This window comes from Pygocentrus nattereri, chromosome 7 (genome assembly GCF_015220715.1).
Source record: "Pygocentrus nattereri isolate fPygNat1 chromosome 7, fPygNat1.pri, whole genome shotgun sequence".
Classification (NCBI taxonomy): domain Eukaryota; kingdom Metazoa; phylum Chordata; class Actinopteri; order Characiformes; family Serrasalmidae; genus Pygocentrus; species Pygocentrus nattereri.
This window is the reverse complement of record NC_051217.1, coordinates 8,387,902-8,415,863: the sequence shown is the minus strand read 5'-3', so window position 1 is coordinate 8,415,863 and position 27,962 is coordinate 8,387,902. Positions and strand designations below refer to the sequence as shown.

The 27,962-nt window shown below is 38.9% G+C and overlaps 3 protein-coding genes across 3 annotated transcripts; 1 reads left to right on the top strand and 2 right to left on the bottom strand.

Annotated features, from left to right (window-relative positions):
• The first annotated feature begins 49 nt into the window (after positions 1-49).
• Positions 50-7,473, top strand: klhl36 (kelch-like family member 36). The gene is made up of 5 exons (XM_017682308.2): positions 50-193; positions 2,397-2,480; positions 2,798-3,871; positions 6,203-6,360; positions 6,455-7,473. Exons 1-5 carry the CDS (start codon positions 191-193, stop codon positions 7,035-7,037), a joined length of 1,902 nt encoding a protein of 633 aa, XP_017537797.1. The 5' UTR covers positions 50-190; the 3' UTR covers positions 7,038-7,473.
• A 5-nt stretch (positions 7,474-7,478) lies between these two features.
• On the bottom strand, positions 7,479-14,507 carry LOC108411019 (aldose reductase-related protein 2-like). Its single transcript, XM_017682417.2, has 10 exons — positions 14,197-14,507; positions 12,510-12,680; positions 12,193-12,309; positions 11,076-11,153; positions 10,867-10,983; positions 10,636-10,748; positions 8,369-8,456; positions 8,181-8,264; positions 7,822-7,904; positions 7,479-7,721 (listed from the first exon to the last, which is right to left on the bottom strand). Exons 1-10 carry the CDS (start codon positions 14,278-14,280, stop codon positions 7,688-7,690), a joined length of 969 nt encoding a protein of 322 aa, XP_017537906.1. The 5' UTR covers positions 14,281-14,507; the 3' UTR covers positions 7,479-7,687.
• Positions 14,508-21,026: 6,519 nt separating this feature from the next.
• On the bottom strand, positions 21,027-27,962 carry LOC108411105 (aldo-keto reductase family 1 member B1-like). The gene is made up of 10 exons (XM_017682533.2): positions 27,790-27,962; positions 24,424-24,594; positions 24,084-24,200; positions 22,861-22,938; positions 22,664-22,780; positions 22,412-22,524; positions 22,103-22,190; positions 21,938-22,021; positions 21,387-21,469; positions 21,027-21,280 (listed from the first exon to the last, which is right to left on the bottom strand). Exons 1-10 carry the CDS (start codon positions 27,871-27,873, stop codon positions 21,247-21,249), a joined length of 969 nt encoding a protein of 322 aa, XP_017538022.1. The 5' UTR covers positions 27,874-27,962; the 3' UTR covers positions 21,027-21,246.

Sequence of the window (27,962 nt, the reverse complement as noted above, 5' to 3'; positions counted from 1 at the left end):
CGTGGCTGACACTACCTACGTTCGTTTATTGACATGACTTTTATTTTGAAACGCTGAGATCCAAAAGGGAGCTATGTGCGCTAAAGTGTTGAAGTGAGCTTCACGTTTCCTCATGGTTTTCACGATCGAATTTGTTCATGCGAATTACAGCCATTTAAAAGAGTAATTTCCACAGGAATAAGATGATACAATGGTAAAATGTTTTATTCTCCTTGCTAGCTGGCTGTCATCAAAAAAGATGTGAGAATTATGCCGCGGTGCTCATTATCCAGTAACGCTGCCTTCGCCCCAGCGGGCTATTGTGCTGTCCGTCTGTCTCAGTGTGCGGCTGTATTGTTAGTTTGTGCTCGATTTAACAGCCCAGCGAGCTGAGTAACTAACCTCACTAACCGTCGGTTCTGATAGTTTTGCCAGTAGTGATGTTTTTTGCTGGATTCTGTAAGATTACACGTTCTTCTGTTGTTGTTTTTTATTAACTCGTATGCAGAGTCTGTATACAAACAGGGCTAACTTCCCCAGCCTCGCTGGTTAGTTAGCTAACCTAACCTGGCTAGGTTAGCGTTTGATGCTTGACTGCAAGTTAGTGACTGCAGTGAAAGCTTGTTAGATGGGCGCAGAGCCATGTAACTAGATTAATTTAAGCGTTAGAGTATTTGTGGATCTGAACAGCATGTTTGAGGACACTCTGCTCTTTTGTTTGAAGTTTGAACACTCGTTGTTTTGCGAGCGGCCGGAGAGTTTTAAACGTTTTTGCTCTAATTTATCGGCCTCAGAAATATTTTCATATTCTCATTACTAGTATCGTTAGTGTGAGAAATTATTTTACCCGATACTAACGTGTAGGCTTGTAAACAGCTGGACACTCCGTTTCTCTCCCACCGATTAAACACAAGAACTAAACCCAGTCAAAAGTAACCCAAGCAGCTGCATCTGATAGGGCCTTGGCTACAGGGGCTCCACTAGGGGGACACCGTTTTAGTAAACACACAGTTAAAATGAATTTATTCAAATAAACCTTGAATACTAACATTAAAATGACACTCAAGCCAAAATAAACAACTGTATGCATCACTACATCTGTTGTAAAGATTCTTACTCCTTTCGGATAACGTATCTTGAGGATGGGAATAGGTCTGAAAGCTTTTTTGTTGTGTGTTTTTTGGAGGGGGGGGTATTTTGATTTTTTCATTTGCTGGTGAAAGCAGATGGAAGGCAGATGACTATACCTTATTGCAACTGTATAACTGCAACTGCCTCCAAATAATAATTACATCTAAGAGAATGGATTACTCAAACAACAGAGATGTTGGCTTCTTTTCCGAGGCTGAAAGAGTAAAAAAAACAAAAAAAACAACTCTGATCCCAAAGGATGTTTTATGTATTTGTACAATGCATGCTGGATATTGTAGTGAGAGAACAAAATAGTGAATTCTGTCAAACTGATGAGGGATGTAAGGCTCCACTTCAGAATCCTGCATACCATGACAAATAACATTCAACTCTGAAAGGTCTTGAAGATCTAAAGTCCTATTTTAGCAGCATTAATACATACAGTGATTAAAAAGTATTCACTTCTTCCGGTGTATTGTTATTTTACATTTGGTGTTCCAGCATGGAAATGGACTACTTGTCAACAGTAATTTAAGTCATTGTGAATATTGCAGTTAGTGTTCATGTTCAGTTTTGGTCTCAGGCAATAGAATTTTGCTTCAAGTTGTTGGGCCTCTCACATGACTTTGGGCAAACTCCAGCCAAGATGTGATGAGAGTTTTTCCCCACCAAAGGCAGCATACATTCTTTTGACTCATGCACAGTTTCTGCCATCAGTGGTTGACGACACCTTCATGGCATCCTGTACTACAGCTTGCCCTGACCAGATGCTTGATTTTGGGTGACTGGTCAGTTTCTGGCAGATTTACAGACACAATTGCTCCATATTTTTTCATCATTGCAATGGTGGACTTCTCAGTGCTTCAGGGTATGCTCTGTGCCTTGGAAATGTTATTTTTGTGAATCACTGCATCTGCACAGTCGTCTCCAGTCAAATAAATATGGCTTGGAGAAGTGAGTTCCTACTGCACTGGTAATTAAGGTGTACACCAAGCAACTTGCTTTGTTCAGTTCTTTTTGGGTTTTTAGATTTTATTTAATTTAGTGAAAGTATTATTATTCCATGCTGTAACGCAAAAAATCTTGCATTTAAGTTCATCAGCACAAAATGTTTTATTGTTCAGTGTCTAAAGATGTTGGGATAAATGTCGATATCTGGTGTATTTGTATCTAGCTTGTTCAATAACAACATGAGTGGTATATTTATTTAAGAGCTCCTGAAGTGGTATCACCCACGTGTGACTGGTGATTTTGAAATTTATTGTATTATTTGCTGCATTTAATAGATAGTTCTAGAAGGAGATGACACGATGGATGGTGGGAGGCAGGCTCGTCTTTCACGCCCACACCGAATCAGCGAGTCTTCAAAAGTATGTATTTTTCCTTCTTTGGGCCATGTTCAAAATTCTTTTGAGTCTTTTAACATAGTGGATCTCCATCGAGTGTTTGGGGATAGTGCATGTCTTTTCTATATCCCAGCTTCCAGCACATCTGGACCAGGTATTGAATTCTTCATTGCTTGGTTCAGGTGTATTCAGAGCAGGGACAGAGCAAAATGTGGGCTATTTTGAGAAACAGGTTGGAGAAACGCTTTTTTAGAAAACAAGTGTTTCTTAAATACTTGTTGAGAAGAAGAATATTGGAAAAGTATACATCACCAGCGTCTGTTTTTTTTTTTTTCTTTCAGGTGTATCGATGGGCAGACCAAGCTAGCTATCTCCTACAGGGTTTGAATGAACAAAGAGAGTGTGGTCAGCTATGTGATGTGGTGTTAGTGGCCAATGAGCAGCGAGTGCCTGCACACCGGGCCCTGCTGGCAGTCTCCAGTCCATACTTCCAAGCCATGTTCACTCTTGGCATGCGAGAGGAGCGCCAAACTGAGGTAGAGCTGGTGGGAGCCTCCTACGTTGGTGTAAAAGCAGTTGTGGATTTTATGTACAGTGGTGAACTGCCACTTGACGGTGGAAACATTGACTATGTGCTGGAGACGGCTCACCTGCTGCAGGTGTGGCGGGCAGTAGATTTTTGTTGCCAGTACCTGGAGAAGGAGGTGAGTGAGGAGAACTACCTGTACCTGCAGGAGCTTGCCTTACTCTACAGCCTGGACAGGCTGGACGCCTTCATAGACCGCTTCATCCTGGAGCGGTTTGCCACACTCTCCTTCACGCCAGAGTTTTTAAGGGACGTGCGCTTGTCCAAGCTGTGCTCGTACCTGGCAAGTGAGCAGGTACAGCATGAGAGTGAGCAGGCCCTCCTCCAGGCTGCCCTGCAGTGGCTGAGCCAGAGGCCCGAGCGCATAGCCTTTGCCCGACAACTGCTGTCCCATATTCGCTTCACCCTGATCCCCCCAGAAGAGCTGATCAAGCAGGTGCTGCCAACTGTACGCTCTCTGCTGCTACCAGAATCTGGCTGTGAAGCTCTGGTGGAAGAGGCACTAGGCTACCATGCCCGCGTCAGTGCACAGCCCGTGCTGCAAACAGCCCGCACAAAGCTAAGAGGTGGGGTAGAGCGCCTCTTGCTGGTTGGAGGAGAAGTATATGAGCGTGGGGAGGAGCTTAGCACCGAAGTGTGCTGGCTGGATGAAGAAGCAGGAACATGGGAGGTGGAGACCCAGTTGCCAGCTCAGAGGAGTCACCACTGTGTTGCAGTGCTTGGAGGATTCATCTTCACGGCAGGGGGAAGTTCTTCACGGGACAATGGGGGAGGCGCAGCGAGTAACTTACTCTACCGATACGATCCACGCAACAACACATGGGTCAAGGTAAGCAGCCCCTAATAGTTTCACAAAGCAGTTTAAGTTTGATAAATGAATTGACTAAATGAAAAATCTGATTCTATATATGAATTAACACATCACTACAGAGATGTTGTTTAGAGAGTTGAGATGAAATCTCTTGCTGCAGTTTACACTAATTGCACTAATAAACCTATATGAGCTTGTTGGACATCCCATTCCAAAACCATGGGCATTAACAGAGATCCAGCCAATATTTGCCACTATGTTTGCACATAGAGATCTTAGGCTTGTGTGCAGCTGCTTGGCCATGGAAACCAATTTTAATGAAGCTCCTTACACACAATTCTTGTGCTGATATTGCTTTCAGAGGCAGTTTGGATCTCTGTAGTGAGTTATGCAACAAAGGGTAGGCGATTTTTATGCACTACACATTTCAACACTCAGGCAGCCCGCTATACGAGTTTGCATGGTCTACCACTCTGTGGCTGAGCTGTTGTTGGTCTGAGATGCTTCCATTTAACAATAATAGCACTTATAGTTGACCAAGGCATTGCCATGTTTAAAGTCTTCAGTACAACCCATTCTACTGCCTCTGTTTGTCTGTGGATATTACATGGCAATGTGCTTGATTTTAGCACTATGTGTGGCTGAAGCACCCGAATTCAGTGACTAGGAGGGGTGTCCTCATACATTTGGCCAAGTAGTATATCTTATAGTGATAGCTCAGTGAAAAATCTAATTTACTCAAAGTAAATCAGCTAAAGCATGTTTGGTGTTTCTGAGTTTTACTTTTTTAGTTTTGCATTGGATCTTTGAGGCTTATATACACTATATTGCCAAAAGTATTCACTCACCCATTCAAATAATTGAAATCACATGTTCCAACCACTTCCATGGCCACAGGTGTATAAAACCAAGCACATAGGCATGCAGACTGCTTCTACAAACATTTGTGAAAGAATGGGTCACTCTCAGGAGCTCAGTGATTTCCAGCATGATGCCACCTGTGCAAGTCCAGTCATGACATTTCCTCTCTACTAAATATTCCACAGTCAACTGTCAGTGGTATTGTAACAAAGTGGAAATGATTGGGAACGACTGCAACTCAGCCACAAAGTGGTAGGCCACATAAAATGAGTCAGTGGATGCTGAGGCACATAGTACGCAGAGGTCAGCAACTTTCTGCAGAGTCAATCGCTATAAACTTTATGTGGCCCTATAGATCAGCTCAAGAACAGCGTAGAGAGCTTCATGCAATCGGTTTCCATGGCTGAGCAGCTGCATCCAGAGTTCTCTAGAGTGACAAATCACGCTTCTCCATATGGTAATCTGATAGATGAGTCTGAGTTTGACGGTTGCCAGGAGAACAGTACTTGTGCATTGTGCCAGGTGTAAAGTTTGGTGGAGGGGGATTATGGTGTGGGGTTGTTTTTCAGGAGTTCAGCTCGGCCCCTTAGTTCCAGTGGAAGGAACTTTTAATGCTTCAGCAGACCAAGAGATTTTGGACAATTTCATGCTCCCAATTTTGTGAGAACAGTTTGGGGACGGCCCCTTCCTGTTCCAACATGATTGTGGACCAGTGCACAAAGCAAGGTCCATAAAGACATGGATGAGCGAGTTTAGTGTGGAAGAACTTGACTGGCCAATAGAACACCTTTGGGATGAATTAGAGTGGAGACTGCGAGCCAGGCTTTCACGTCCAACATCAATGTTTGACCTCACAAATGCACTTCTGGAAGAATGATCAAAAATTCCCATAAACACACTCACACTCCTAAACCTTGTTAGAAGAGTTGAAGCTGTTATAGCTGCAAAGGGTCGGCCGACATCATATTAAATCCTATGGATTAAGAATGGGATGTCACTTAAGTTCATATGCGTGTGAAGGCAGACGAGGTAATACTTTTGGCAATATAGTGTAGCTAGCAATTAGTAGAAGCTTATGCGTCACCAATTAGCATAATTAGCATATAGTGGTAAAAAAAAGATCACATACTTGCCTCAGTTCGTGCTGAGTTATTGAATGTTCTCCATGGGTGAGCGATATGTCAAACATATATCACAATGCTTAAAGACACTTTCACAATGTGCATCTCCACATTTTGGCACAAGCTGTGCCACGTTTAAATAATGTTATTGAAATATGAAGTCCATGATTTGCTCAGAAAAACATTGTGATATGATGTAATTTCTCATGGTAATGACAAACATCGTTGTATTGCCCACCCCACAGTAAACATTGTAGTTTCTAGCGCAAAGATATGACGTCTGTATATTCCGGTGTTATCATGTCACTGTCTAATCTTTAGAGTATGTTGCTTCAGTTTGTAAGTCTTGTCAGTTCTTTTGCTGTAGAGTGCCTCTATGAACCAGCGGCGGGTGGATTTCTATCTGGGCACCATGGGGGAATGCCTGATTGCTGTTGGAGGACGTAATGATAGTGGTGCGCTATCATCTGTAGAGGTCTACCATCCTGTTGAGGATTACTGGGCCTATGTAGCAGGACTACCCAGGTCATCTCTCTTCTTTCCTCTCTGTATTTGAAACAAAATGTATTTTGTTGCTTTCTTAAAAGTTACTTAAGCAGTTTTATGTGTCGTTTTTTAGATTCACATATGGCCATGCGGGCACTACACACAAAGATGTCGTTTACATCTCAGGAGGCCATGACTACCAGATTGGACCTTACCGACGTGATATGCTGAGCTATGACCCAAGCTCTGGTGACACATGGACAGAGCGGCAGGCAATGACTTTGGCTCGAGGCTGGCACTGCATGACATCATTGCAGGACAAAATCTACGTAATTGGGGGAAGTGACGACCACGAGGACAGCATGGAGCGCTTTGATGTGCTGGAAGTGGAGGCCTTTGATCCACAGACTGAGCAGTGGAGTAGAATAACACCATTGCGGTATCCCAACAGTGAGGCGGCAGTAGCAGTATGGAATGGCAAGATCTATGTCATGGGAGGCTACACTTGGGAGCACATGGACTTCTCTGAAAACACTCAGGTGTTTGTTCCAGAGAAAGGCCAGTGGGTGATGGGACCCAACCTGCCGAGGTACATTGCTGGAGCCTCTGCGTGTGTTTGCACTGTACGACCTCAAAAATCCTGCAACACAGAACAAAATAGGATAGGACAGAGGGGGAAAGACAAGCAGAATTCCAGTCAAGGACAAGACAGATAACTGTAGCAAGAAACCTTGTTATTTTATTGCCCTGAAAGCAGATGTGTGTTTCTTCCCAAAACGCAGACTTTGGCACTAAGGGCTTGAGCTGATCTGAGATCAGTAATTGTGAACTGCTGAAGGAGGAGATGAGCTGGATTAAACTGCTGTTTTGAGTCATTTCTGAATCAGTTGATTGCAATAATGAGTGATTTTAGAGGTGCCTCTTCAGGCCTTTATAAGAGTGTAGGCAATTATTCCATTTGTAGAAATAATGCGCTGTTGTGTCTGTCAAGCTGCTGGTGAATTTTTCAAAGCACAAATCTGAAGATATGTTTTCTACCACCGCATTGTGTGTAATGCTTGCCTTTGCAGTTAACGTTTCAGATAACTTCATTATGTGGATTAACACGGGCAGACATTTTCAATATTGCATTAAAAAATTGAACACACTGCATATTCTTGTTTTTATTAAACAGAAGTTTATTAACTTGGAATCATTTAAAATCATTTTATTCACTTCTCCCTCAGTTAACACATGCCTCAGATTATTACATTGAAAAAATACTTGTTTAAAATGTTCTTTTATCTGATTGGAACAGCAGCATTGTAGACTCATTCACAATGGAGACAGCCTCCCTGTATCTCAACCGTGCAATACTAACTGCATTTTACTTAAAAGGATAGAAAGGATGATTCTCCAGCCTGTGGAACAAAAGCACACCATTGTTAAGTAGTAAAGAAACGTGTTTTAGACCACATTGTTATACAAATAGTTTAATTGGGCTGAAAAGTGTGCTCTTACTGTTCTAAGATGCAGGCCTTCCAGCCACGATTTAGAGACCTGAGTGCTCTCATATCCTCCTCATCCAGGGAGAAGTCAAAGATCTGCATTTGAATTCATTCAAGACTTTACAGTAAAACATCTCTATATGCTATAATATACTTAATATTTTAAAAATAATTTTGGAGTAGGTCCAATGAAAGTACCCTTTAGTTAAGAAAGGATATGCAACTACTGTTCTACTTGTTCTTTTACCCCATTACAGTATCCAAGTGTGAATCGTTTTTTTTGTATTAGCACTTTTCAATGTACAAAGTATGGTTTGAAAAAATGCAGACCATGTTTTAAATGGTGAGATTATATTGAGAGTGATAAGTTACCTTTGTGTTTTCCAGAATATGGTTGGGCTTAACACTCTTTGGAATCACTACAATGTTCTGTTCAATGTGATATCTTAGCAAAACCTGCAAAACACCCCAAGATTCTACATTTAAGGTACACTGTAATACACATAGTGATGCAAATACAAACAACCATGTGTCTACGTGTTTGAGAGAGGAGGTATGACCTGCGCAGGAGTCCGTCTGTGTTTTGCAGCTATCTCCCCAACCACAGGGTCCTCCAACAGTTTTTCGGGGTCTTTGTTTCCTCTATGCCTGCACAAAAGACATTGTGGGAGAGTTTAATCACTTCAGACCAAGGCTCATATTCAGACTGAGATTGTAATACATGGTCATCTACAAACCTTAATTTCAAAACAATTGAAACTGTATGTGAAATGCAAAAAAACACAGAAAGCAGTGATTTGCATTTACAGGAAAACAGCACAAAGACAAGATGATGTTTTACCTTAACTTAATTGTTTTTAGAAATGTACACTCATTCTAAAATTGATACCTGTAACACATACCAAAAAAGATTAGGAACAATGCGAAATGTTCTATAAATTACTTAAACAGGTGATGCAGCCATGCTTGTTATGAAAGGAGGAAATTCAGGAAAGGCCTAGTTCTTTATGAGCAAGGATGGGTTGAATGCTCAATGCTTTGCCAAAACTGCATCAGAGAATTATTTAACCTGTTTAAGAACAACATTCCTCAAAAGTGATTGCAAAGATTGTGTTTTACCCACTGTGGTGCATAATACAAACATGTTGAAAGAAACCAGAGAAATCTCTGCATTAACAGTAAAGTTGAGTATCACAACTGAATGCCTGTGACCTTTGATCCCTCCAATGGCACTACACTAAAATCTGGCATGCTTATGTGATGGAAATGACCACATGGCAAACGTTGGCAGACGTTAATTTGGCAATGTTAATAAACATTGTTTGTTGCTACATCCACAAATGCAAGATAAAACTGCACTATGCACAGTGACATTTATGTGTTCACTAGACCAGAAAAAATCATCATATAGACTGTTACCAGTATAAAGTTCAAAATCCATCTCTCATGGTATGGGATGTTAGTGTCCATGTCATGGATAACTTGCACATCTATGTAAGTGCCATTAATACTGAAAGATATACATACATTTTGGAGCAACATATGCTGCCTTCTGGATGACATCTTTTTCAGGTACCTCCAGACTTATTTCAGCAGGACAACAGGAAGCCACATGCAAGTGCAAAATATGACAGTGAAAGCCCTGTATGGGTGCAAAGCTGAAAAGATGCAAAAAGTCTGCATTCAAAAGTGGATCAGTTGCATCTTCAGTACCCAAACGATTATCAAGTATTATTAAAAGGAAAAGTGATGTAACACAGTGGTAAGCCTGTTCCTGTCCCAGGTATTTGGAATGTGTTCCAGGCATCCAATACATGTACGCCAATATGTACACCAATCAGGTATGACATTATGACCACCTCCTTGTTTTTATGCTCATTGTCCATTTTATCAGCTCCACTCTATACTCTATAAGTGCACTTATGTGGGTGGTGGATAATTCTCATTATGGTGTGTTAGTGTTTGTTGGGCTGGTACAAGTGGATCAGACACAACAGTGTTGCTGGAGTTTTTAAACATTGTACACTCACTATCTATTAGACACTCCTACCTTGTCAGCCCACCTTGTAGATGTAAAGTCAGAGACAATAGCTCATCTGGTGCTGCACAGTTTGAGTTGGTCATCCTCTAGTCCTTCATCAGTGGTCACAGAATGCTGCCCACAGGACACTATTGGCTGGATATTTTTGATTGGTGCACTATTCTCAGTCCAGCAGTGACATTGAATTGTTTAAAAACTCCAACAGCACTTCTATGTATGATCCACTCGTACCAGCACAACACACATTAACACACCACCACCACATCAGTGTTAATGCAGTGCTGAGAATGATCCACCACCCAAATAGTACCTGCTCTGTGAAGGTACATGGGGGTCCTGACCACTGAAGAACAGGGTAAAAAGGGGCTAGCAAAGTATACAGAGAAACGGATGGTTAACTGTAGAACTACAAAATGCACCTATATAGTAAGTGGAGCTGATAAAATGGACAGTGAGCGTAGAAACAAGGAGGTGGTCATAATGCTATGCCTGATCGGTGTATATTTGTGTGTGTATGTACATTTATAAATTTGTAAAGTAGATTTACAAAAAAGCTGATAAGGTAAAACATCAAATGTCTTTGAATTGCTTTCATTTAACAACAGGTCAAACAGGATTTACAAGTCAGTGCTTTCTGTTTGCTTTAAATTTGCACTGCAGGTTTCTAGTTTGACAGGTGAAACCTGTCCAAGTGTCAGGTCCTTTAAATTGTACAAATTTGTCTCTAGTGATAAATTGAGATCAAATAACAATAAATGTGTTGTCAAATGAGAGGTACAAACTCACATCTCTTTGGGTCTCTCTGGTGAGCCAAAGGGACTGTAAGCTGTGAGAGCAATGTTCTTTGATTTACAATATTCAATCAGATCAGACTGAACCAGATAAGGGTGAAGCTCCACCTACAGATGACAATGTAATTATTTTACAAGACTTTTCCTTAATTATGTACATAAATGTTATTGTTGACACCAGAAGGTAAAACCTCTGTATTACTTTACCTGTACAATGTCTCAATACCTGATTCACAGCTGGAGGGACTTTAGCCACAGATAGCAGCCTCTCAAGTTGTAGGATTGAGAAGTTGGACACTCCAATACTCTTCACTTTTCCAGAAGCCTTCAGAGCTTCCATCCCCTGTAATGTATATACACAGGACACTGTGTAACAATCAGCAACCTGTTGGAATCGTTTTATGGGTTTTTCAGATCACAGGAGTCTCTCCTTACCTTCCACACATCTACATAGTCAATGTCTGATGCGAGAAGTTTTCCATCCTTCTCTGGAAAGAGCTCATCACCAATGTTCTGTAGAAACAGGATGGGAGCAAGTAAAGTAAATAAACATAACCACAAGGTTATTCTTTGTTAGACACAAGTTATTTGATGCAATGCCTACAAAAAGATGAGCCTTTGATATTCAGTGATGTTTTGTATCTCTCTTTTTCTGTCCTCTTGCAGCTCCACAATCCTTTGAGTCTGCCTTGGCCCTGTCTGTGTCCGTCTTTGTGTCCCTACCTCATTATTGTGTTGACCTGTGTCTTATCAAGTCAACTTTGTGTCCAAAAAAAAAACACACAAAAAAAACCCAGTGATCATTCTCTTTCACGCAACACATCTGTGCTGCAAATAAAACAACCTTTGTTAAGAGTACATTGTACATTGTTTTTTAGTAATTCAGTGGTGTAGCCCCATAGTGCAGTCTGTTGTAACAGGCTACGGGGCTAGTTGTTACATTAGCTAGGCCTCAGCCTCAGTCCTGGGGATCCACTGTTCCTCCCCAATACGCCTGATCCAGCTCATTAAATAATTGTGAAGGTCCTCATAAGGTGGATCCAGTAGGTTGGGGGAACAAAATACCTGAAACTGTGCAGAACAGTGGGTACCCATGACTGGAATCAAAAACCAGTGTACAAGACCTGTGATCCCACTCATGTCTCACAGTGTGAGCTATCAGTAGTGATAGCTAACTAGCTAGCTGGCTAGCTCATATTATCTGGTTGAAAATCTAAAAGTATTTGCTTTTTATGAAAGAAACAAGCTCAAGTGAGAGTACGTAGCAGATAATCTAGACATTATTCTTTGTGATCAGCCAGTTAACTTGGCAAACTTGTTGTGGTTGGCTAATGTTAATGTTAGATACAGCATTGAAGTGTTGTTTAAAGTCTTGAATTTTTAAATCATGCAACATTTCACACATGCTGCCTCCCTAAAAAACTGAATTCATTTCTGGTTGCTTTTATACACCTATATTTGAACCTTTTTTATTCACCTTTTCTAATCACTATTCACACTGATTAAAAGGTCTACCCTTGACTACAATCTGAATGCAGTGCGGTTGAGTAACCTGTAGTCCCACAGGGAAGTGCACCAGGTACAAGTCCAAGTAATCCAGTTCCAGGTCACTGAGAGATTTATTCAGGCACACAGGGATGTCCTCAGGGGCAAAATAAGTGCACCATAGCTGGGCACAACAAAACAGATATGCTTTATTAGTCTATTAATCTGCAGAGATTTGCAGAGCAAACATTCAAACCGTATGTAACTTCATACACCAGCAGGCACGGTGCTGACTGGATGAGACTTTTTTAGAGAGTTTATTTTCTTAGGGTGATTTACATGCCTTCTCAGTAATAATTACTTACAGTTATCACAGAGACTCACCTTACTCACAACAAACATGTCCTGGCGCCGAATGATGCCCTGCTGTATCTTGGAGCGGAGGGCCTTGCCCAACTCCACCTCATTCCGGTAGCTATGGGCAGTGTCCAAATGACGATAGCCAGCAGCTATTGCTGTCTCAACTGCTCCTTGACACTGTTCTGAACTTGTGCTCTGTTGACCAAGAAGTACAATATTTCTAGTTTCTGTGTTTATAACATACAGTATAACTATAATATATATGTGCGCAGAACACTACCAATAATATTTCATAAAATTAATTGCTTTCATATTTTAAAAATCCCACAACAGGTTCCTTTCATGGTACTTTTGAGTGGACTTTTTTATCAGAATGTGAAATATTTCAATTTTTAGCTAGGTTCCAGCACTCTTTTTACAGATAGAGTATATCATGTGAACAGTGTTTTCTAGAGTTTTGATGTGAAATGCAGAGAATTGCATTGCAGAAAAATTTCTTTACAGTTCTGGTGATAGAAACTTGGGACTATAATGCCTTTCATGAATCTCTCCCCCAAATACATTTTAGGCCAAAAACATGTCTCAAAACTTGGAAAACTCAGCCATCAGGAGTGTACTTGTAACCATGTCATGTAATAACATCATGTGAGGGTAGCTTATAGAGGCATTTAATGTTTTAAACATCTGGTTCATATAAACACTGTGAACAATTCTGACTGGATATGTTTTTCTAGAACGGAGCATTTCACATCAAACCACTCTGAATGATTTTGTTTGTACTTTAATGATTTAATTATGGAGAGGTTTTTAAAAAATTGCAGATTTCCCTTTTAACTCTACAAGTAGGCCTTGAATCCGCTATTGTATTTTACCATATGCCAGACAAATTCCTCCTCCAGAGGGCCAAGGTCCAGCACCATTTGACAGCTTTTTCCAGCTCAACTCTTTGCCAGGTTTAACCCTTTAGATGACCAAGACCTGCCAGTGGGTCCAAAGTTTTGTTACACACTTTTATAACCTAAGAATAACTCAGCCATTTTGCATTGTAGCCCTTCCAGTTACAACATAATAAACCTTAGAATTTTATTCAAAGTCTGGGATTTGCGATGGACTGGCGACCTGTGCAGGGTGTATCCTGCCTTCCGCCCAATGACCGCTGGGATAGGCTCCAGCACCCCCCAAACCACCACCCCCCGCGACCCTGAGGGGGAAGCAGCTTATAAAATGGATGGAATTGATGGAAGTCTGGGATTTTGAAGGTGGATGTTTTAGAGTTTAGAGCAGGGAAGTAACTAAACTGTGCCAGACTATTCAAATATATGATACCGTCTTAAAGAATATTACCTTTTCAATAACACTATTACTTTCTCAATATAGCCTTTTTACCACCAGCTTTATGATTTTACAGTTATGACAAAGGACTGCCTTTTACAACCTTATCACATGACAATCAATTTGTTCCTAGCTCATTTTGTCAAGGCGCAAGGTGTCTTGGGAATGCTAGGTAAATTCTTTCAAATTGATGTTAAATGGTTCTCTGATTTGTTGACAGTGATATTCATGCAAGTTCATGATTTTGTCCTAAATAGAAGCCAGCACACAGGAAAGTTGCTGTGAGTGAAGTAACTATGGCTAAAAGAGATTTATGATGATTACAAATCAAAGTAAAATGCTTGCTCTACATGCACAATTTACAAAAACGCAATCCTACCTTTGACTTCCATGTTCCCAGACCTAGCAGTGGCATGAAGTTGCCATCATTGAGTTCTATCTTCCTAGGTCGTTCCTCATCCATGGGGGAATGCTTTGTGCAACGTCAAACAAATGCCAGATAAGTGAACTAGCTGGTCCTTCCTGTCTTTTTCTTCCTCAAGTTCCTTCACTTCTTTCTTTCACTCTAACGTCTCCCTTGCTGTGAACTCCCTCTCTGCCTTCTCTCTTTATTTATCTTAACGGTTAATCATTGAACCATACTCTGAGGGTGTGTGTGTGTGCAAGCATAGAATCTTTACCTCTATTGTGCATGTATGTACTACAGCCTGTTGACAAAATTGAGGAAAGTGACCTTAACACCTAAGACCATGTGACACTGCCATTTCCTCCAGAGCAATGTAAAAAAAGAGGAAGTGAAGTTGTTTTTCACTGAAGGAATAATGTAGCACAATTATACAACTACAGCAAAAAAATGTGCTGTTAATCCAAAATCTTTCCATGTCCAGAGCACTCAAATCTGAGGAAGTGGACTGTAGTCCTGGAGGGTTGGATTCCTGCACATTTTGGTGATTTTTCTGCTCAAACTCTTCAGTTAATAATTAGGTTCAACTGTTATGTCAGAACAGTGAAATCAGCAAACTGCTGGACTCTGGTCTAGTGCTCAGGTCCTCATCTCTTTTTTAAATGTATTTCTGTTTGTAGTTCCTATACCAGTCGGTAGAGAGTAGCAGAGTATATTTCATCTAGTTTCATCTAGAGAAATATTTGTGACAACATGACTTTAGCAATCTAAGAAATGGAAATATCTCTCTTTTCTGACTTCTGAAAACAGATCAACTGCATTGTTGTTTAGTCAGCTGCAGCACGATGCTCCAAGATTTGGGGAAAAAGCATAATGTCTTGAAGGAAAACTGCTACACAGCTAAGGAGGCTTTAACCAGGTGCAGGATATCTGGTTGGATGTGAACTCAAGGGGTAGATTTTTCTTTTGCTTAAGAATAAGTTTCTTACACATAGGAATAATAGTTCTTTAGCTTTTGTGTCTCTGCGAGGCTTGTGACATGTTACTTGAGAGGGACACTGCGATAAGGACCTGTTTTTCCAGTTTATTGTACAGGATATGGCAGCTGGCTGGCAGCCTATTGCCCTGGATGAAATGACCATATAACTGGATGAAAGGTGACAATTTGATGGCTTTTGGCCTTACTGAGAGGCTTTGTAACTCCTGCTGACGTCAGTAAGTTGGGCACTTTTTTGACTGAATCTCACTAGTGATGCTGTGTTATGTTTCACGTTTGAGCGAGTATGAGTTTGCATTATAAAACCTTTGAATTGTAATGATGAATCAGCTATTTTATAGACAGACTGGAACCACTCAAGGTCATCGAAGTTAAACAACAAGGTATTCATTTGACGGCACATTTGGCCCTTGTTGATGAATGTCATTCAATGTTGTTTAATATAGTATTAAGCTTTGATATGCCTTAAGTACCAAACATAGAGATAAATATCAGTTCAATTTTAATATAGTGAATAAGAAGTCATGTATTTGATTATAGTTGATGTCTAGAATAATTTGCATATTTGCTTTGACCAAGTCTGTGTTGGAGAGGGAAAACCTGCAGGAGCTCTCAGCCCCACCTCTCTCTTTCTCTCTCTCTCTCGCTCTCTCTCTCTTATGTGTGTTATGTTGGTATAAGTTTTCTGTGTTTTATATATATTTCTTATTTTGTAATGTATTTGACTTTTGAAATTATTCTTTGGAGTATATCCTCAGAAATTGTGAATGGGTTTTTCATACATTTTTTAAACTTTAATTTTAGTTATGCTGTGGTAAATTATCCAACACTATTACTGGGCTTGTTATTTAGCTTTAAGATGTCTGATGTCAGTCAGTTTGCAATATCATAACCTACTAGCCATATCAAACCATTTGAGGGTCCAACATCTTTCAGGAATTAATACCTCACAGCTCCCTGTCTATAGCTAATCAACATTCACTGTTGGTTTACCTAGACTGCATATAGTAAGTACCAAGTTTTTTGTCAGTAACATGAGCCTCTTAGCTCCAGGTCAAAACTAAAGAAGCAAAATTTTGATAGCAAACGTATCTCGGCTGATGGACATGGGGTAAGTGAAAAAACATGTAAATTTGATTTTCATTGAAAATCTATTTCCTTTCAACCAGCAGTTCCCAATCCCAGTCCTGGTGATTTCACACTATGCACATCTTTGTTCTTTGTCTAATCTAGCACACCTAATTCACTCATTAACTAATTAACAAGCTCTTTGCGGGCTGTTTCCATTGTGTCAAGTAGGGAAAACACAAAAATCTGCAGAGAGAAATGCGATTGGGAATACTAGCCTGAAACTATTCAATAATCTCCAGAAGATTTGCCTGTATAGATTCAGACACTATGATGTGAAGTCTATAATTATTGTAGCATTCATGGTGCTGATTTCGCACAATTTGTGGGGCTTTATTTTTCAGCTGTTGTAGGCCACAGCCATGCTGGGGCATTTTCTAGCTCCCCACATGAAACAGTCTATGACAAATATAACCACAGTTCCAAAATTTCCATTTCCAAAAGTATTCGCTCGTCTGCCTTCTCATGCCTATGAACTTGAGTGACTTCCCATTCTTAATCCGTAAGGTTTAATATGATGTTGGCCCACCCTTTGCAGCTATAACAGCTTCGACTCTTCTGGGAAGGCTTTCCACAAGGTTTAGGAGTGTGTTTATGGGAATTTTTGACCATTCTTCTAGAAGTACATTTATGAAGTCAGACATCAGTGTTGGACGAGAAGGCCTGGCTCAAAGTTTCCGCTCTAATTCATCCTAAAGGTGTTCTATCGGGTTCAGGCCAGGACTCTGTTTTGTACACTGGTGCACAATCATGTTGGAACAGGAAGGAGCCGTCCCTCAAACTATTCCCACAAAGTTGGGAGCATGAAATTGTCCAAAATTAATTAATTTCACTGGAACAAAGGGGCTGAGCCCAATTCCTGAAAAACAGCCCCACACCATAATCCCCCCTCCACCAAACTTTACACATGACACAATGCAGTCAGACAAGTATCGTTCTCCTGGCAACCACTAAACTCAGACTAATCCATTAGATTGCCAGATGGAGAAGCGTGATTCTTCACTAGAGACCATGTCTCCGCTGCTCTAGAGCCACATGAAGTTTGGAGGTCTGTAGCGATTGACTCTGCAGAAGTTGGCGGCCTCTGCACACTATACTTTTGGAAATATAGCGTATTTATTCTTGTGGAGCTTTGCTTAACACAGCATGAATCTGTGTAACTGCCCCCATATTTCTGTGAGCATATGTGTGACCCTGCTCTGCCATTTTACGTGGCCTACCACTTTGTGGCTAAGTTGTTGTCGTTCCCAGTCACTTCCACTTTGTTATAATACCACTGACAGTTGGCTGTTGACTATTTATGTGTGTGTTTGTGTGTGTTATTGATAACCCTTATATTTTGAATTTCTAATATTATTCATAGTTGGACTTTTGGAAAAACAAGGAAAAATTCTAAAAATATATTCAGACAATAAATGATATAATAAATATCACATTTATCCACAAGTTACCTATATATTGTTGTATGTTTTTTTTTCTTATTCCAGCTTCTTGTAGTTTTGTACTTCCTTGGTCTATTTTTTAAATACATTTTTTTATATGCTAATGAAAAAGTAATGTTATGTTGATCATTTCTCATGGAGTGATAAAATTGACCAATATCTCAACAAATCAACAATCAAAATTTTAATTACCACTTCACACACACACACACACACACACACACACACACACACACACACACACACACACAAAGCACACAGAGTCTGTGCTTTATAGGACAATTCGAAACATTTCAATGGGAAGCCAACATGTATTTGAATAATTGAGTGTTTAAGACTTTCCTTTAAACATACACACACACATAGAAAAAACTTTTACATACACACAAACACATCCACACACACAAGACACTCCCTATTGTATGTATGCTTATCAGGTGGTTGTTTAGTGTTGTATGAGGCTCTGTTTTATTAGGTCCACCTACTTTATAGCTCCTCTATATAGGTGTAAAATTATATACTCTAGCTCACCTGTTTCACCTGTTGAGAATGGCTGTTAATGAAGAAGGAAAGGGAAAGCTAACACAAACCATGAAAGAAAAAAGATGAGCTAATGATATAGTTAAGTACCAACAACATTGTGTGCCCAGTTGGTACAGTGTATGCAAACCTTAACAACAGCAGTGTGTCAGATACACTTGTACCAGCACAACACACACTACCATATCAATGTCACTGCTGTACTTCGAATGGAACGCCACCCAAAACAGCGGTCCTGTGGTCAGAAACTGACCAATGAACAGCTGAATTTATTTTTAATTGTGACTTGTGGTTTGAAGAAATGCAGAATGATAACAAATCAGTCACTGATGGGTTCACTCATGTATTTATTTAGACATGGATCATTGAAAAAAATAAACAAAAACAAATCCGACAGAATTTGTTTTTGTTTTTGACTAAACTCACTGAATCAACTGATCAGCAGTGCCTTTTTCAGCTCCACCAATTAAATTATTTTATGATTAGATTCAATTTCATTGTCATTTTACAGTACAGGTACAGAGCCAATGAAATACAGTTATCATCTAACCAGATGTGCAAAATACAGTATTATTTACATATAAAGTGCAGGAAAGTAACCATGGTAAGCAGTACTGTGGTTACAATATGTACAATTAAGGATGGTACAGTGGTAAACAAAATATAGATATACAAGAATAAATAAAATATACATATATGCATAGACAGTGGAAAGAATGCAAATGTAGGTAGTATGTACTGTGAGAGCAACATATCGCTGTTGTTGGAAGAAAACCTTGTATCTCCAAAATGGTAACTTTACAGAAGAAGGAAAAAACCTACTTTACTTTCAATGTAAGTCAATGGAGCCAGGCGTCTTTCCAAATCATGTTGTGTCATTTCTTTTAGTCCATCCATCATAAAATTTACATACAATGTAAAGGGCAACAGTCACGTTCAAAACAAAAAATGACAAAAATGGAGATATGATGTTTTCTACCAACAACGGCAATATGTAAAATGATAAGCATGCAAAGTAAAAACATGTACTGTAACTTTGCTAATATGAATAATGCAGTAAAAGTCTGCAAACATGAATAGTGCAATATTACTAAGACATAAAATACAGTGACAGTGCAGTGAGTGCAAAGATAGATGCAGAGTGCAAAAGCTGTCAGCATCTAAGAGAGCAAGTGTTCAGTACTTCTTCATCATGTGGCCTAACATGGAGAAAAATTCAGTATTTCACTAAAGCATTAAACACACTGCATATTGTTTAGAAAGATTTTATTCATAGAATTCTCTCAGAGTTTCCAAGATTATCATAGTATGAATTGCAATCCTAGTGTAGCACTAACATTAATACAGTTATTTTATGAAAATTCAGTTCAGCTGACTTGTCAACAACACTTTAAAACCTGGCTGCTTGAAACAGCAGCACTGCAGACTCATTCACAACAGAGAGTTTCCCTGCACCTCAGCCATGCACTACTAATCACATTTTACTTACAAAGGTAGAAAGGATGAGACTCAAGTCTGTGGAACAAAAGCACATCATTGTTAAGTAGTAAAGAAAAGTATTTTGGGCCTCATTGCTATTAAAGTGGTTTAAGTGGTATTGCGGTGAAAAGAGAAAAAAAAAACAGCCACCTATGGAATATGGAATGAAAACTTTTGAAAATAGTTCCTTTTCAAAGAATTATGATGACAGCAATTTTCCCAGTACATTGATCACTCATAATGTGATGGCTGATGGTAAGATATCCTGAAACATTAGTAGGCTAAATCACTAACAAACTATTTGATATTACTTGGTATAATTACAAATTTTTATTATATCACTTTAATCTTTAGTTACTCATAAAAAAGCTGAATAAACTATGTTTAGTTTATGATAATTGATATAATATCTATTATAATTATTGAGTGCAGATGTCAGCCACACTCATTGCTATCAGGTATATAAAACCAAGCACATATGATGCACATCTCCATAGACAAACACACAGGAGTATGTGTTGTACTAAAAAAATCAATGACTTTAAGCATGGCACTGTCATAGGAAGCTACCTTTGCAGGAAGTCAGTCTGTGGAATGTCTGACATGCTAGATCTGCCCCAGTCAACTGTAAGTGTCATTACTGGGACATGGAAATATCTAAGAGCAATAACTGCTCAGTCACGGAGCGGTGTCTATCCTTGGATCACTCACTGCAGAGCTCCAAACTGCTTCTGGATGCAACATCAGCACAAGGACTTGCATCAGGTGCTTTGTAAAATGGCTTTCAAAGGCTAAACAGCTGCACACAAGCCTATGAGCACTATGCACAACAGCAAACCACTGGACACTGGAGCAGTAAAACATATTCTCTGGAGTGATGAATCACACTTCCTTATCTGGCAGTCTGACTGATGAATCTTGGTGTGGAGAATGCCAAGGAACGCTATATATGGGGTGCTTATTGCCAACAGTAAAGTTTTGTGGAAGCTTGGTGGAAACCAAATTTCTATATTCTATGACCTTTCCTGAAATGTTCTGTAATGCTCTGTAATGTGCTGTTCAAGCTGCTAGTGAATTTTGCAGAGCACATATCTGTCGTTACATTTCCCACCACCACATTGTATGTGATGCAATTAACATTTCAGATAACTTCTTCAATATGTGGACTAACATGGGCAAACATTTTCAGTATTACATTAAAGAATTGAACACACTGCTTATTGTTGTTATAAAAAGATTGTATTTACTCAGAATTCTTCAAGATTATGAAGAATAAATTGCAAGCCCTGTTTAGCCTGAGCATTCATTTTGTGCATTAATATTGTATACAAATTTTAATTCTGCCGATTTATCCATAAAACTTATCTGATTGAAACAGCAACACTGTAGACTCATTCACAATGGAGACAGCTGTCCTGAATCTCAGCCATTTACTACATTTCACTTAAAAGGGTAGAAAGGATGAGACTTCATCCTGTAGAACAAAAGCACACCCTTGTTAAGTAATAAAGAAATCTTTTTTGGACCACCTTGTAATAAAAGTGATTTAAGTGGTATTGGGGCAAAAAATATGTTCTTACTCATTAAAGGGAGCAGCTCTCCAGCCACGATTCAGAGACCTGAGTGTTGTCATATCCTCTTCATCCAGAGAGAAGTCAAAGACCTGTATCCAGATTCATACATGACATTACTCTACAGCAGGGGTGGCTGCAGGTTTTCACTCCAAACAAGCTGAAGCACACTTGTTTCTACCTGTTTAATCATTTGGTCTTAGTCTTGAAACATTTCATCAGGTGACCTCTTGCATTTTACAGCCACACCGGCCCTCTGCAGATAAGATTGGACACCCCTGCTCTATTGTAAAACAACTCTTTATACTGTCATATGCTTAATACTTTTAATTTTTCAACAAGTATTTTCAACGACAGTAGCATTTAGTTTGTCATGTGCAATTACTGTTCTATTGTGATTTGTTAACTTCATTACACCGAGTCTTCTAAGCTCTTTAACATTGCAGTATGCAACCGTGAAATAATTTTTGTGTATTACAACATTTGAATGCACAAACGATGAAGAAGAAGGAGCGAACCATGTTTTAAATGCTGAGACTATACTGAGAGGGATGGGTTACCTTTTTGTTTTCCAGAATCTGGATGGAATTAACACACTTTGGAATCACTGCAATGTCCTGTTCAATGTGATACCTCAGCAAAACCTATAAAACACCCTGAGATTCAACATTGGAGGACATACAGAACACCATGGATGTGTTATCTGTTGAATGAGGAGGTATGACCTGTGCAGGAGTCCGTTTGTGTTTTACAGCAATCGTCCCAACCACAGGATCCTCCAGCAGCTTTTCAGGATCTGTTTCTCCTCTATGCCTGCATCACAGAGATTAATTATATACTTAATCAAAGGCTGATGTTTGGACTGAGATTATACTATATGCAACATTTCAATTTGATGAAGACAAGTGACTCCAGTCCAGGAGCCAAAGTCATTTAAATTCTACTTTATTGGCTCTGGGGCTAAATATATCTTCAAAAGTCTTAATAAAAGATCAAATTACCAAAAAATATGGTCAACGGTTGTGTAAACTCACATCTCTTTGGGTTTGTCTGGTGAGCCAAAGGGACAGTAGGCTGTGAGAGCAATATTCTTCGACTTACAATATTTAATCAGATCAGTCTGCACCAGGTAAGGATGAAGCTCTACCTACAGATGACAGTGTGTTTATTTGATATGGATTTTGCTTAATTATGTATGCACAGTATGGACACTGAAGGGGCTAAGAAACATATTGACCACATCAGTAAAACCAATATTTTACTTTATCACCACAATGTCTCAGTACCTGATTGACAACTGGAGGCACTTTAGCCACAGACAGCAGCCTCTCAAGTTGTGAGACAGAGAAGTTGGACACTCCAATACTCTTCACTTTTCCAGTAGCCTTCAAAGCTTCCATCCCCTGTAATGTATATACACAGGACACTGTAACAATCAAGAACCTCTTTATGGGTTTTATAGATCACAGAAGTCTCTCCTTACCTTCCACACATCCACATAGTCAAAGTCTGTTGTGAGAGTTTTTCCATCCTTCATTGGAAAGAGTTCTTCGCTGACTTTCTGTGATCACAAGCCGTCAGGTTATTCTCTGTGATTAACACAATTATTGATGCAATACATACAAAAGATGAGCCCTTGGTGTTTAGTGATGTTTAATAGCATCTGTTAGGCTACGTAAATCCCACTCATGTTCACCTGTGATAAATGCATGCTAGTTTAGCACCAAACTAGTTTAGTTTACTAGTTAGCTGGCTGGCTTCTAGGCAAGCTACTTGTACTTTCTTGTTAAAAAGTGTACTACTTGTTTTTTGTGAGAGAAACAAACTGAGGTAAGACTATGTAGCTGATATTTTCCATGCTTTAAAACTTGCCGCAGCTGCTGGTGTTTCATTTGCAGCAAAGAATATGGCTCATCACACATTGTCTGTTTTTAGCTAATGCTTTTTTTGTTTAAGTTTTCCTTCATATTCATAACATGGAACAGGCCACGGTGTCATCAAAATGACTAATTAACCTTGCTTAGTTGACTAACTGTTCTGTCAATAAACACCGCCTCTCCCCTCAGTTTTTAACTGCTAATGTTTGTTAGCTGGTAATGTGAATTTGGGCAATAGTATGTATTACCCAAAGTAGTAATTTTTTTAAGTATATTCCTTTAAATAGTTTTAGTAATAATTCTTGGAGATCATTCAGTCATATTCAAAATGACTAAGTTTTGGTTGGCTGATGTTAGTGTTGGATATGGATTTGTCAGGTGTAACACTTGCCCTCGACACCAGAGGTCAGCCACACCTGAGTTCTAAACTGTTTGCTATTAATGCCTTGATTTCATTCACCTGCAGCTCATCTACCTCCTTTTATAAGGACACACACCAGCAGAGGCTCTCTGTGAAGTGTTGTCAGGTTGTCTGCTTACTCAGCCTTGTAGCTCCTTGTTTACTGGAGTTGTGCTTGACTTGCCTTTGGTGCTTTTGCTAGGTTTTGTAAGCTTTCATTGTTTTGTTTTTGTTTTTTAAATATTTTGGACTGTTCTTTGACTCTGGTTTTGAATTTTTTGATACTGTGATTTTAGGTAAACAGAAAATGGATTCAAACACGTATAGAGAACCTTCATTACAGGGGTTATCCATGTTAATGTTTTTTTTTAATTTTTTTTATTTAGTTGTACCCTTGACAGTAATTGGAATACAGTATTGTTGTATAACCTGCAGTCCCACAGGGAAGTGCACCAGGTACAAGTCCAAGTAATCCAGTTGCAGGTCACACAGAGATTTATCCAGACACACAGGGATGTCCTCAGGGGCAAAATATTTGCACCACAGCTGTTCACAACAAAACAGACACTTTATTTCATTAATATTCTTTCATTAATTCATTTAAAATCTTCAAAGATTTTACACAACAAACATTCAATCAAACAGCAGCGTTGACTGGGTGAAAGTTGTGTGAGACATTATTTTCAGTGGAGTGTTTTATTAACCTGCCCTTTGTCAAATTTATTTACTTACCGTTATTGTAGAGAACTGTTAAGTAAGAGTGGCTCACCTTGTTCACAATGAACAGGTCCTGGCGCTGAATGATGCCCTGCTGTATCTTGAAACGGACGGCTTTGCCCAAGTCCACCTCAGTCTGATAGGTGACAGCTGTGTCCAAGTGACGGTAGCCAGCATCTATTGCTTCCTCAATTATTTCTTGACTCCGGTTTGAACTTGCAACCTGATGATCAAACAGTACAATATTTCTAGTTTCAGTGTTTATCTGATAAATATTGGAGTCTCTCTACACCAATTTACCTACAACCTGGCAGTTCACACCATAGATTTGCTTAAAAAATTAAACAAAAATACTTTAATTGATGGAAAGGGCTGAACGTTAAAAAAAAAAAAAAAAAAAAAAAAAATATATATATATATATATATATATATATATATATATATATATATATATATATATATTTCCCCAACAGATTTACAAATTTCCATCGTAAAAATTGAGTTTAACTGCTTGCACAATTTTTCAGCTTAAATATTGCAAGTAAATATGATTACACTATAAATAAAAATATATGATTAAGTAAACACAATAATAACCCAAAATGTTAACTGAATATACAGCTACATTTCCAAAAAAGTTGAGCCGAGGGCATGTTTACCACTACGTTTCATCACCTCTTCTTTTAACAAAACTGTAAGCTTTTGGGAACTGAGAAGACCAAATGATGTAGTTTTTAAAGTGAAATGTTTTCCTGTTCTTGTTTGATACAGGATTTCAGCTGGAGTTCAGGGGCTCATTTGTGGTATTTTTCATTTCATAACCCTCCAAATGTTTTGTGTAATAACGGGTCTGGACTGCAGACAGGCCAGTTTAGGACCTGGACTCTTTTAATACAGAGCAATACTGTTGTAATACCTGCAGAATGCAGTTTGACATTGTCTTGCTGAAATAAGCAAGACCATTCTGCATTAATGGTGCCTTCACAGATGTGCACGTCACCCATGCCATATGCGCTAATGCACCCCTAAACCATTATGAATACTGGCTTTTGAACTGTGCACTGATAAGTTGAGTGGCCTTTAGCCCGGAAGACAGAGTGTCCATGATTTCCAAAATAAATTTCAAATGTTGATTCCTCAGATCACAGGACAGCATTTCACTTAATCTCAGTCCAGTTTAAATGAGCTTGGGCCCAGAGAAGGTGGCAGCATTTCTGGATCTCATTTAAATGTGGCTTCTTCTTTGCACTTTAGAGTTTTAACTTACATTTATGGATGCAGCTACGAACTGTTTTCAGACAGTGGTTTTCAGAAGTGTTTCTGAGCCCATGCAGTAAGGCCCAAAGATCATATATCAGTATATACTAGTTTTTGGCTGTTTCTATTGTATACAGAGATTTGTCCAGAGCTTTAGAATCTTTTAATGTTATTTTGCACCATAGATGACGAAAAGCAAAAGTTCTTTGCTGTTTTACGTTCAGAAACATTATTCTTAAATTGTTGCGCTATTTGATCGTGCAGTTTCAGTTTTTTCTTCTGAAAGGCTCCGCCTCTCTGGGATGCTTATTAACACCCAACCGCTTTACTGACCTGTTGCTAATCAACCACTTTTTTTTAGCATTACACAACTTTACCAGCCTTATTTTGGAACATGTTGTTGGTATCAAATTCAGAAGGGGCAAATATTTTTTAAAAAAGAATAAACTTTCTCAGTTTCAACATTTGATATGTCGTACTATTTTCAATTACATGTAGAGTTTAAATGATCTGCATATTATTGCATTTTATTTTTATGTACATTTTGCAGTGTCCCAGCCTTGTTGGAAATGGGTTTCTAACACTAACAACAATATATCTAACTTTACAATATTTTTAACTTTAAATGAACTACTTTCATATTTATAAATTCCTGCTACATGTGAGTTTTTTACACTTTTGAGGGTACAAGTGTAGAAACTTTGAAATGTAATGTAAATGTAACAGGTGTGTTGAAGTATGGAAGTAATCAAAATGTGCCAGACCATGTCTAACAATGAATAATGCTGGCAGCTTGATAATTTAGATTAAACAGGACTGTATAGTGCTCGCATTTGTGAGTACAACACTGTGTGTAAAGCTAAACATTAACTTGTACATATGCCAGCCTTTTTATTTTTGCATTTCAGTAACGTTTGCTGAAAGTGTAGTTTGTGTGTGTCCCATTTTAGCTAGCTATTTAAGCTAAAATAGGCCAGTACCTAAATGATTTTTTAAGAAGCAATTTCTTCTTAAAACCTACTTAGTCAGTTTTCACAAAGATTCTCACATTCACCAATGTTATTTGGGATTTGTTGTTAGATAAGAACAAAAACTACACACACTTAAGAGCACAAAGGTGAGAACAATTCTGTGGTTTAAGAACGCATCATGAATCTGATGTAGAACTTTTTTTTAGAAGAAATTTTTAAAAAGCACTTGAAGATAGTGGTGAATGAGGCCAAATATTTCTTTTTAAATTTCAATTTTTTAAAGTTGAAACAGTCTATCAAATGTTGCTCAGAAACATTTTGCTTTGTTGGAAAGCTTAGTTATGTTTTATCACTGTTAGTGATGAGTGAAATTTGCTGCGCCACACTGACTTAGCATACAATTTCTCTGACCTACTCCATTTAAGATTCTCCTCCACCCACCTCAGCAACCTCAGACTGGTCAAAACTATTATTATGTCAATTATTGTTGTAGCAATAATGCAAGATCAGTTATTGTAATTGTCTGTAAAATTTTAAAAGGTTATGATGCTGCAACACCATCTGGCCGATTTCAAATACTAGGTTATTTTAGTTGATTCCACCTTTCATTTTTGAGAAACTATAAAATCTGAACGTTTGGCCAATTTAATTTGAACAAAAAGGATTCTGGAAACCTGTTGACATTACCTATCACAACCTCAGGGTAAGTTTCAATGATTAGGCCATCTGCACTGAACATCAAAGCCAGAGGTGTGTTAGAGCAGAGAAGTAACACAACTATGCCGGTCTTTGGCACTCCAGGACAAGACTTGAGCACTACTACAATAGACTTACACTGTGTGTGTGTGTTTATGAATATACTTTGAAACGTTTTCAAATAAGTGATATAAACTTAAACAATATGTTTTATTAAAATATTGCTTTTTCAATATAAACTTTTGTAATCCCCTGCTTTGCGAATTTTACAGTTTTGATTAACTTCTGTTCATACTGTTATCATAATTTTACCTGACAAGACCAGAGGTGTTTATTTGAGATCAAATTTTGGCCCTGAGTAGAAGCAGCACACCAGATCCAAAGATCTGAGTGAAGTAAACACATAGCACACAGCAGAGAATTGTGACACTTTGTGGTTACCAGTCAAAGGAAAATGCTTGCTCTACACACAATTTATGTATGTGTAATCCTACCTTTAAATTGAATGTTCCCAGACCCAGCAGTGGCATAAAGTTGCCATCGTTGAGTTTGATCTTCTTAGCCTGTTCACTGCTCATGATGGAGATGATTATTAAAGTGTCAAACAGCTGTCAGAATGGTGGACTGGTCAACTGACTGGCTTTCACTCTTCTTCTTCTTCTCTGCT